The sequence below is a fragment of the Antennarius striatus genome, chromosome 15, assembly GCF_040054535.1.
Source record: "Antennarius striatus isolate MH-2024 chromosome 15, ASM4005453v1, whole genome shotgun sequence".
Taxonomy (NCBI): domain Eukaryota; kingdom Metazoa; phylum Chordata; class Actinopteri; order Lophiiformes; family Antennariidae; genus Antennarius; species Antennarius striatus.
The window spans coordinates 10,510,757-10,522,965 of NC_090790.1; the positions used below are offsets into that span (position 1 = coordinate 10,510,757).

General features: G+C 39.3%; 2 protein-coding genes across 3 annotated transcripts; both read left to right on the forward strand.

Annotated features, from left to right (window-relative positions):
* The first annotated feature begins 321 nt into the window (after positions 1-321).
* On the forward strand, positions 322-4,543 carry LOC137608478 (protein AMBP-like). Of its 2 annotated transcripts, none has more exons than XM_068334893.1 (8): positions 322-569; positions 717-862; positions 952-1,028; positions 1,166-1,285; positions 1,511-1,612; positions 1,715-1,752; positions 1,868-1,913; positions 4,331-4,543. In XM_068334893.1, exons 1-8 carry the CDS (start codon positions 453-455, stop codon positions 4,411-4,413), a joined length of 729 nt encoding a protein of 242 aa, XP_068190994.1. In that variant the 5' UTR covers positions 322-452; the 3' UTR covers positions 4,414-4,543. The 2 variants fall into 2 exon arrangements, with proteins under 2 accessions (XP_068190994.1, XP_068190995.1); XM_068334894.1 differs by having other exon boundaries at positions 1,868-1,935; positions 4,331-4,447.
* On the forward strand, positions 4,452-7,445 carry LOC137608479 (protein AMBP-like). Its single transcript, XM_068334895.1, has 5 exons — positions 4,452-4,659; positions 6,125-6,209; positions 6,347-6,514; positions 6,894-7,067; positions 7,250-7,445. Exons 1-5 carry the CDS (start codon positions 4,561-4,563, stop codon positions 7,273-7,275), a joined length of 552 nt encoding a protein of 183 aa, XP_068190996.1. The 5' UTR covers positions 4,452-4,560; the 3' UTR covers positions 7,276-7,445.
* Positions 7,446-12,209: the final 4,764 nt, after the last annotated feature.

The window sequence follows — 12,209 nt, forward strand, 5'->3', positions numbered from 1 at the left end:
TCTCCACAGAGTCCAGACCCGAGCTTTCTTTCACGTCTCCTGATGAAGAGCTGCCTGCTTCTAAAGCCAACAATATACACTAATATCAAATGATCTATAATGCAACTATTATGAACTGGACACAGTGAGAAGTTCTACTAAAGGCACCGAGTGTAAAATTAGGCAACATGAAATTTTGCACCCTTTACAACACTTTGACAAATACATATTATTCCAGCAACTCATCTGTGATATTGATTGTTTGTTTAAGCTTCAAATTCTGAAGTCCACTGCTGATTGATGAATGCTATAGGGGTCAACAAACACACAGGATCACAGAAAATCTGTGATGCACTCACACGGGGCAGGACAGACAAACACACATACAGATAGTCAGAATTTTGCCACATGAGATTTTGTGGTGTAGCTGGAAGGAAATCAAATCTCTAGTTGGCCTCTGGGTGTCTGATGATATGCAGTCAGCAGGTATGGTGTCTATACTGGTTGTGGGGTTGGCCTGTTTCCTCCAAGTGGTCATTGTAGTCCCGGCACCTCTTATCCTCCCACAGGAAAACTTTGATCTAAGCAGGGTGAGTGTTTTTTTTCTATATTACTTTGTTATTATAATTTAATATTAGTTTGTTAGTATAACATTACGTTATGAGCAGCTGTGTGTTACTCCTTATGTGTGTAATTCCTATATTTGCCTCAAAACAAATATTCTATTTCCTTTGCAGTTCATGGGGACGTGGTATGAGACGGTGGTGGTTTCCACGTGTCCTTTTTACATGCAGCGCAAGAGAGTCAACCCCATCATCCTGGCACTGGAGCTGAAGCATGTTGCCTCTGAGAGAAATTTCACACTGATGTCTTCCACTTACAGGTCAGAATTACATTTATTCACATGTGGTGTAAAGTGTTCCTTGTAACACGTATCGTGTTTGCACACATGTTATGTTTTTGTTCATGCAGGAATGGAACATGTAAGCAGACATCTACCACTTATGATTTGACCGACTCTCCAGGACAATTCTTCCATCACGTTGCAAGTACGTTTTCTGCAGTTCTGTCCTGATGTCATGGTAACAAGTTTTTTTTTGTGATGTTGAATTAAAGCACAAATCTTTGTCTAAAAATAACATGAATTGACAAATCTGTCAAGCAATATGTCGTGAAAATGTTTCAGGATTTGGAGCAGATGTTGATTCCTTTGTGGTTCATACCAACTATGATGAGTATGCAATGATGGTCCTGATTAGCATAGAAAGACCACTGGAAATCAAAACCACCACAGTCAAGCTTTATAGTGAGTGATGTTTTTATACAGCCTAACAATACTGAATTAAATTTTGCTTGTCATTGTTTGTCATTCTGTTTGTCATTTTCATACCGCTCTCACATCAATTCATCTGTCGTCTGAAATCTAAATAATCGATCTTGGCGCACACACATGTGTCACATCAAGACTGGAATCATATCTCTTCAACCTAGTGATGTGAACACAGCTATAGTGTAACTTTATCTTCCTCAGGTCGAACTATGAATGTGACAACTGCTGTGCTGGACGACTTCAAAACACTGGTCAGACAACATGGAATAAACGACGGTGTGATCATAATCAATAAGATGACGGGTACAGACACATACATGCAGGAACTGCACAGGTTTGGCATTACAAATATGATAAAAGCGTTCCAACGTAGGTACACCGCCTTCTGTCTCATTCTCTTCTCAGGTGAATGTGTTCCAGGCAAGCAGGTGACAAAGTCTCAGGTCAGGGATTCACACCAGAATATTCTTAGATTAAAATTACATGTTAAAACTATGGCATCTGTTTGCATGAGGAATTAATCACCTGCTCCAGAAAACTTGTGTTTCTGTCATTCAGATTCTGGCCGTGCCCGCTGTAATATCCATACGAGAGGATGACACTGGTAAAATTTAGTCTTCAATCAGGTCAGACCAAATCAGCATATGAAGGTCACATCAAATACACTTATCAATTTTTTGCTTGAAAATTAACCTACTTCTGAAACACCATTTGCCCCAAAAACACATATTTGGCAGTAGAACTGTCAGCTATCAAGGGCATTTCAAGCTTCCATATGTTAAATGTTAGTGGTATTAATCAATCAGAATAATTAAAAATGTGGCAAGAGACATCAGGAGACAAATATCTAATTGGTGTCATTTTATGAACTTCAAGAACCATTGCAATGTTCTTCTCAGCCATGTGGGTTATGGTAGATCTCTGTGTTGAAAAAAGTCAACTAGACTTGCAAGAAAAGCTTGAAGATGTGTTACCTCTCATCCAAGAGGCTAGTTTCAGATAATGTTAACAAAGTGGGGGTGGAGGTTGAGTCATAAAGAGAGCTGTTGAAACCCAGTCTTGCAGGTTTCACCTATGGGTTGTAGACTTCCAGGAAGTCAGAGTCACCTTAAAGTTATTTGAATGATTGTTGTTTTGTTTGAGCTTCCTGGGGAGGGAACCCAAAACTACATTATATGTGGAGGACAGCTGATGGGGGAGACTTCCTCCTCTGTTGAGGAATGGCCACTAGAGTTTTACACTAATGGCTTTTAACCTTCCAAACCCTCTGTTTTCCTTGGCCAAGATGTATATCTTTTTATCGTCAAACGAATGGCCCTTGTCTTTCCTGTTGGGTTTCTCTGTCTGTAAAAACACTTCCAAATATCTGTTAATGTGATTATACGCTTTACAAATAAAAGCTGATTGAATTGTTGATTGATTTTTATTTTTTTTGTCTCCATGTACAGTACATGTCTAGGCAGTCCTCACTGGATTGACCTGCATACATTACACCAATCAGCTTTTGTCTGGGTGTCTTATTTTAGGGTGAACAAACATCTGTCAGGATGTTGGTGAATGTTAAGTCGACTTTGATGTTGTGTTTATTAGAGATCCATTTCAATTTCTGATGTCCCCACCACATTGGGCTTGATGGCATCTTTTCACTTGCCTTTATTTTGGGTCTTCTGGTGGTTTTAACCAATGGCCTGTTGGGACATCCATATGTTAATTATTTGGTATGTTTCTTCTTATTTTGGACCAGACGGTGTCAGGTCTTGATAACTTCTAGCTTGCGTTGTAGATGGTGGTGAGAGTGTGGGTGGGTTTCCTGAACACTTCTACACTGAGGGTTCCATTCCTGCCAATCTGCAGTGCACAGTCAAAAAAAAAAGGCCAAGTTGTTTTTCCTGACATCTCTGTGAATCCTTCCACTTCCTGGATTTTGATTTTAACCGAGGTGTAATTTATGTACCTGAAGGTTTGCATTCTGCAGTGGTTGGCTATTACTAGTCATGAGGCACAGTGTGATGCTATATACACTGTTTTCAAACGGTTGTTACTGCTTTTGTGATGGAGATGCAGGTCAAGACTGATTTGACATCATAGGAAACCAGTTTTAGATCTACTACCTTAGTGACAAAGTCACTTGGTGTTACCAATCACAGATCTTTGGACGTTGTTGTATGTTACAGCGTTGATACTGTTGATGATTGACCTGACTGGTGCTCTTTCCATTCAGTTGGCTTCAACACACAGATATATGCAACTGTGAGCGTACAAGCACTCACGCCCACATTAACACAGGTCTTCCATTGCAGGATGAGAGCTAAATGAAGTGGAGCGTCATCACACACAGTCACCACGCTGACATGATATTACACTGAGAATAAATCGTTATCATAAGTTGGTAAAACACTGTTTTGCATGTTTTTACTTCCTATAGATACATTATATTGTATACTGTTTGAATACAACATGGCAGTGCTATATATCAGTCTTCTATTTTGGAATCCTAATGCTTTGAACATCAAACTCTATTTTAAGTTATGTAAAGTTGCAAAAGAAAACCATGAATTATTTTATATGACCTACGTGTTACCAGAAACTTTTAGTTCCTGCTGGAATGTGTTTGACTGAATTGCTTTACATAATATCTGCTAAGTGACAAATGAGGGCCCAAATGCACTTCTGTGTTATAATAAATAGAAGATGAATTAGCTTTAGTTATTATTTAGTTGTGTTAGTTGAACCTAGATTTCAAATTACAAATATATATTTTCAACATTCTTTAATTGATTGATCTGTTTTGATCTGTTTATTATAAAATAAACAGATGATGTATAAGAAGAAAATGTCAATGCATATTTTTACTAGTTTTTTATGATGTTGATTTCAAATTCCAAAAAAAAAAACTGCACATGTATGTATTTTAAATATTCACAAAGCACAAGATGAAACATGAAGTTGTTACTCATTAGACTGTCAGATCATGACACGTATTGATTTACTGATATCCAATATTTAAATATCTGTTTCCAGACAATTCAGAGCACAAAGTGAGAGTCAGGCAAGTAGAACTTTGCTCTTTTACTTGTTTGTTTTTGCTTTTCTGTGGGAGTTAGTACATATAAAGTGTATACACGACACAGGTCGATGTCCTGTCCTCCTTGAAAGGGTTGATAAAGGGTTTTAGTTGGGTAAGGAGTGGACTTGTACCTGGGATTCAGTGTTGCAGACTTCAGGGACAAGCAGACAGACAGGCGAACAGGATGCAGAAGACGGTGATTCTCTTATCCCTGCTGGTCCTGGGATGGACCTGGACTATCCAGGGGCTTCCTTCATTCCCTAAATCCCAATTCCTGACGCAGGTTGGTACTTCCTACTATCTACCTACTACTACCCCCTACATAATGTTTCGCAGACTTAACATAGAGGCTCTGAAACCTTTAATATGTTAATGGCTGAAAAGGAATTACATTTGAACAGAAAATACAACCTCGTATGACTTTCATGAATTAAAGTCACAGAATTCTGGACAAAGGTTGTTCAGGTTTTTGATTCCCATATCAGCCACTATGGTCTCATTGACCATAGTGGCTTAGAAGGAGTTTTACAAATATATCAGTTTTACAAATTGACAATGTCGGAATTAATTAGATGAACAAAACTATGAAGAGCTTTTACTTCTTGGCGTGTCCTGGAAATTTCCCACGAGTCATTTTAATTCACGAGCATTCGTTCTAGTGGTGTTTGAAATTAATGTATCATAAAATCATATTTGTATTTCTTTTCGGGATGATGCTGTTGTAGCTATTTGTGGTTATGCATTACTGTTTTAATATCTGAAATTTGACAATGGTGACAACCACTTTAGGACCATTCATGTACCTTAATTACTTGTTTGTGTGTGTTAAACTTTTATTCGATAAAAGAAAAAAATACTGATGAAGATAAAATTCTCAACATATACTGATGTAATATTACACATATTACATACTATACATATTATATACTGATGTAATGTCTGTATTATCATAGCCAACAGGAAGATGGAGTTTAGCACCAAAGCCAATAGAAAATGTTTTATTATCAGCCACTTGAAGTGACCTTTGCCTCCACATCTCATATTGTATATCATGAATAAACTAGATGCATTAAATCTTTGTTCAGGAAGATGAGGGTCCACTCAGGACCCATTGTGTTGTGAATGTGTTCCTGGACAGCAGGTGGAAGACCCAATAGTTATGCTAAGCCTCAGGTCCTGTTAATACAGGGAATTAATAGAACCTAAATCCAATAATCCAGTGGGCGACATATTTGTTGTATTTCTGTCCTTTTGAGGTAATTTAAATCACCTCTGCTTTATTTTACAAGAATTACTAATGAATCATTTTTAGCAGTGTTGTCATTATCAGCACAGGCAATATTTCTTACTGAGGAATGTCTGTAACATTTACTATGAAAAGTGCACTCAGTAGAATTCCTACCTCTGCCAGGTCCGATAGTCTCCTTCAGATAAATCAAATTCCAATCATTTAAATTCCAATTAGGCACTGGCAGCATCAAAATCGTTGGCTTCAGGGTGATTTTAAATGAAGGGTCGTCCGATGTTACAAAAACCGAAAATTCCAGATTCACCCTAGAATTCAATGGCCTCCTCCCTCCTTAGTTACTCGATCGATTTTCGCCACAATTGTTAAGTGTTTGAATGTCGACTAGGCCTGACTAGGCCTCGGTGGTGACAGACACTCTACTTAATGTGCTTGCAGTCGAATCAAAGAACATAGCAAATGCGGAGGAAGAACTCTGAACTTGAGTTTTTTTGTGTTGCAGCGGATAAGGAGAGACGTGGTGGACTCTGCACCTGATACAGACCTTGAGGGTTCTGGTGATGACTCACCCTTCTTCAATGGAACCAGTAAGTGATGAGCTCACTCAATTGAATAATATGGTTGCTAGGGCTCATTGGTGAAACTGCATTTGGAGATCCAGGCTCCGACGCTGCAGCTAATGGCTGTTTCTTGTGTTATCTTGCTGCCTCCCTCTTCCACACAGAGGCATGTAAAGCAGCACCAGACGCAGGACCATGTTTCGGGATATTACCGCGATACTTTTACAACTCCACCTCAATGAGCTGCGAAATCTTCAAGTATGGAGGTTGTTTGGGCAACCAGAACAATTTTGAAGATGAGAGAGAATGTCTGCAGAGATGCCGCACTGAAGGTGAAATGTGGACAGATGAAACTGTGGGACTGTGTGTGCTGATGAGAACTTAGCCCACCAAATTCATGCAGATGCAGTTTAAGAACCTGTGCAGTGACAGAGACATTAGCCTTCACCAACCCCCACACACATACTGTTGTGTTTAATGGGGCTAAGCATATATGGAAGATATATTATGGTGATTAATGTTGCTGCTCTCTCACTCAAACTTTACAACATCTGACTGACTGACTAAAAAAAAAACTCTATAAAGCTTCCTGGTGAAAAGATCTGAAGCTAAACATCTCCTACATGCCTGCCAAGCTTGAGTTTCTCATCTGTTGCCCGTTGTGATCCTGAGGCAAAATCCAGCAATCTCTTCTTTTTTCTGTCCGACCAGCTGTGTGCCGTCTGCCTATGGTACCCAAACGCTGCACTGGCCAGCCACCTGTCTGGGCCTTTGATGCTTCTGCGGGTCTGTGTGTGCCCTATAAAGCCAATGTTTGCCAAGCCAATGCTAACAAGTTCTACAGTAAGGCTGAGTGTGAGGAGTACTGTGGCGTGGTGAAAGATGGTGAGTTAATCAAGGAGACATAATAAGAGAAATGCAAAACTTTTAAATTCTGGTGTTCATTCAGAAGAAAAAAGTGACAAAAGTACTTGCCAAGTTGTATGTCTTCATGCAAAAAGCAACAATAGGTAACATCCCTAATCTGCACATCTAAAAGTATTTACTATATTTTTGGTGTTTTGCAGATGCTGAGCTCCTTAATGTCAACTGACTGAGATGAGAAAAGTCCACAGCTCACCTGACTTCATCACACAGAGATGGAACATGATCCAGTACCACACAGGACACACAATCAGGAAAGATGACTCAGACTAGGCACTGATGCAATACCTTAAGTATTATCACAATAGATCATCAATAAACTCAAGTGTTGCTGGTTTTGCTGCTGTTTGTTTTTCTTTGTGTTACTTATTACTACTCTCATTTATTGCTCACAGGATTCCCATGATGCAGTTGAATCCTGGCATACATATATATGCAGTTTATTATACAAAGTGGTGTTACAAGCTAGACTGCTTAACCGGCTAATTTTATTCACCGCCCCTGCAACAAAATACACAACTGTCTTCGACATAGATTTTTTTAAGATTCAAAACTAAAATTAAATGCTCCTTTTCATCAAATCCCAACTTGATTGAGTGTCGTCAAATATTGATGACACAGATTTCAAATTAAGTGCTTATTTGTTATTTTATTCATTCTTTTCTTCATTCTTTATTCATTATTCATTCTTGTAGAGGTCAATTTTCAGCTCACAGTGTTTTGTTTAGCTTAAGGAAAAGTATAAAAATGGGTGGGGGAGCTGGACCAAGTAAGAAAACAAAAACTTTCATACTTTCACAAACACTTTCATACGGACTAGGAGGAGGACTTTTTCTTTTTCATTATGACATTTTTGAGGTGCGTTTGCCTTATCTGCTAGTCTACCATCTCAATATTGAAGAAGGAAAAAGTGGAGCGGCATTTTTTTTTTGACTATTCACAGGAACTACAACGCCAACTTTCTGCCAAAAAGTGGGCTGAGAAAGAGAAAGGAGAAGGAACTAAAAAGCCAGTCTGAAGCTCTCCTGCCTTGTGGAATGTGTTGCCTGCACAAATGTTTGTATGTTTGACTGGAGTTTGTCAATGTAGAAATGACATAGGCACTTCATCTCTTACAGCCTTCCAATACCAACTCTCTCTCTCTTTCTCCTACACTTGTTGACTGATAAGAATGTTTTGTAATCAGGGAGCCATGTTGTTGTTGCTAAACTGCTGCTCTGAACTGCAGAACACCTATGATGCCTCTCAGATCGACTCAAAGGCACCAACAAATCTGGAGTGGTTGTGGATTGAACAGACAAAAGGTCACCGTTTAAGTCCACACACACACGCGCGCGCACACACACGCACACACACCCACACACACACATACACACACACACACACACACACACACACACTTTTCAACATATATGCATCCAGAATCGTAACCTCCAGTACGGTTCTGTGGTCAAGCACAAAGAAAAGACAGTGTCCATAGAGAAAAGAAAAGAATGACATACAAAGAGAAAGGAGGACAAAATGTGTATCCAGCAGAGCTGGCGTTGGAGTGTGGAGTGGAGGACATAAAAACATATCCATTCTGCGTTATGTCCACAGGATTCATTGCTTATTTATCAGTTGTTATCCAGAGGCCAGAAGGGTGCTGAATGAAAAATTCAGACAAGAGACATAGCCTTTTCTCTTTTTAGAAATTGCAAGATTACACATACTGGGCTGTATGGCTAATGGCTTCTGCATGTGCTGTGTGAGAGTTGAAGGAGAGACTTGTGAGGGATGCTATCTCTGTGTGTCTGTGAATTCTATAACATATTGCGAATGACTTCTTCATGTGTCATGTGTCAAAATGTAAAAATATACCAGCAGTGATGCTTTAAATGTCATCATATAGGACAGGTTTCTTTGTGTGGTTCTATTTTTTATTTTATTTCATAGAGCCATATTATTTTCTATATTACTTACGCTTGCCTACACTCATTTATCATCTCAGTCTTCATTGGGCTCAAGTTCACAATAGTTTTCAGTCTTAACTTTAATACACATATGAGTTATTCTCAGTAGAACCTAAAGGAGGCTGGGAGATGTGACTGCGATCTCTGGAAAGCAGGACACAACATGAGACTCAGTGAAAAGATGAGAGAGGGAGAAACCACACTGCAGCAGGATGAGGGGTGGATGATTCAATGCATGTCATAAAACATCGATACGCTTCCAGTGGTCGAGCTATACGAGCTCTGCTCATATTGGAGGAGATTACACCTCTAAATAATTCACAGAGCACGTGTAAGAGTGTACTCAAATGCATGCAGAACAAACACTGATGCAAACAAATACAAAAATGCAACTAATAAGAAATATTACAAAAATAAAAACAAAACATATAGAGCTTATCCTGTAGTGTAGATCTGGAAGCAGTGTGGAAATCCATACCCCGTATACCAGTCGTTCAATAGAATCATGGACTCACAGAGACAACAGACAAACAAGGGACGGAACTGATAGACAGAACCCTGTTTAGTACATTCTGTATATGAAATGTGTCTTTGACCTGTAAGTTGTCACTGATAAAGACAAATAGTAATTGTTCAAGATCCATTCAAGAGTGTCTTGTGGTTGTTTGCCTTTTGTTTGCCTGTTTGTTTTAACTTAATATCTGCTTGAACAAAAGACATAAATGTTTCCTATTGACAGGATTGATATCTAACTGACCAGCCACCACCTCTTCAGGTAAAATTAGAAAGAGCACCAACTCTTTGTAAACAATGCTCATATTCCACTCTTGATGTCTGTATTAAGCCATTTATTACCTTAATCATTTCATTTCCACAGCAATAAAACCGAAATGCTGTTCATTTTCATTCTAGTAAATTGCCCAGTGACCAGAATTTGTGAAATAAATCAAAATAATTTGATTGTATTGTTTATATTGTTGCCTAGTTCTCTGGAAGAGCCTTTGTGTGACAGCATGGAAACATTGATATATTGGACTTCTGTGTTATTGAAAGCTCCTGCTTTTATTTTTCTCTTTGCGTTTATTATTGCCATGGGTGTGAAGGACTACCATGATGTTTTTATTCATGTTTCATCGTGGCTCCTGTTGCCCTTCCACTTGTCCTGATCCTCTAATAAGTTGTTTAGGACAGGAGTATCTGTACATCCTCAATGTAGCAGCTACAATAAAGATATATAGCTGCTGAAGTCGCTTGGATGTGAGTGTGGTGGTCATTGATTTGTGCCAGGCGTTAATCTGTCAGTGGTCTCTAATGTCTCACGTGACTTCCGAGCGCCTGCTCTGCTCTCATGAAGCTGTAACCGACTTGTTACTGTACCAGTAGTAGTCAGAGCTGGGGCCAGAGCCAAGGTGACGGGGAGCATGTGATAGATTGGGTGGTTGTTAAAGTTATGAGGCAGACTCTTACTGAACAGACAGTGACAGCCTTTACTGGACCCGTCAACACCTCAGTTAAAACAGAAGTGATGCACCTCAACCAGACATCAGGTGTTTAGAGTGGACAATGCAGATGCCTTCCAGGAATCACTTCCAGGTCTCACTTTCATGTCAGACCTGAAACTGAGATCCCATGTGATAACACAAGTGGTCGTTGTATCATTAAACGCAAAAGAAACAGACAGTAAAAAGAATCCAGAAATATATTTTCAGCCCAATTGTCTTTCACATAAAAATAGTGCCACAGTAACTGCATGTCACAGGACTGGAAATTCATGTAGAAATAGGTGGGAGTTTGGATGTATTTCATTCAAAGGAAATCCATCATAACCTGATTGGATTTCATTTTTGAAGTCGTGCTGTATTTATGCCATCACAAAATGGCTATTCATGTGTGTGCCAAAGAGGCCTCCATTTGATTTCAGCTCCTCCACGCCTCCATCTGTCTGTGCATAATGTGGTATGTGCTATTTCTAATTCCTCCATTCCTCTGACTCATCCTTCTAATAACTACCTCCATTTCCTCTCTGAAATATCTCTCAGTTGTTTGTCCTATTGTATGGTTGCACGCAGGCTTTTCTGGCTGACTCGGTTTACTGTTAAAATAAAGGCTCTAAATTTACCTTTTAGATTTTCTGTGCTGGTGGCTTTTCATTGGGACTTTCTGTGTCTTACTCTGTTCAAATACATTTACTGTCAGTGATCTCACCTGATCGCATCATGGCTAAATGGATCTTTATGCAGACAGATTTTATCAGATGCAGCTTTGATAAGTTTGATGTTGGACAAGAAGGCAACAAGACGTCCCTGTGTATTAATGTCTTCAATGTTTATCCTTACTTACTTCCATCCATACATTCATCTGTACCGATCCATCTGTCAATCTTGTGTTCCGTTCTTCCCTCACTTGTGAACAAGACCCCAAGAATCTCAAACTCCTCCACTTGGGACAAAGACTCTCCACTGACCTGAAGAGGGCACACCACCCTTTTCTGGTGGAGAACCATGGCCTCGGATTTAGAGGTATTGATCCTCATCTAACTTGAGTCACACTGAGCTGCAAACCGTCCCAGTGCATGCTGAAGGTCCAGGTTTGATGAGGCCAACAGGACAACATCGTCTGCAAAAAGCAGAGATGAAATCCTTTGGTCCCCAAACCGGACTCCCTCCAGATCCTGGCTGCGCCTACAATTTCTTTCCATAAAGATTATGAGCAGAACCAGTGATAGAGGGCAGCCCTGCCGAAGTCCAACATGCACCTGGAACAGGTTTGACTGCTGTTCCAGGTACAAAAATAAGCTAACTAACGTACTTAAAGTTATTGTATCTGTATTTTTAAAAAAAAAATTATTTAACTTCTTACCTTTATTTAACCAAGTAAGTCTATTGAGAAATTATTCTGATTTACAATAACAACCTGGCCAAGAGGCAGCATTAAAAATTCAGCACAAAAACAACAAATACTTATTCATACAGAGCGTAAAATAAAACATCTACACTAGTAATATGTTACATGTAACACACTCAAGTAGGCAGTAACTGGAATAAACAAGCTAAGTTTAAATAAATTCTGGAATGGATACCAGTGGCTTACAGTGGAAAATTGGAAAAAGGGGCGAACAAAGGAAGTACGGACTTTAGGGATAACCAGATTA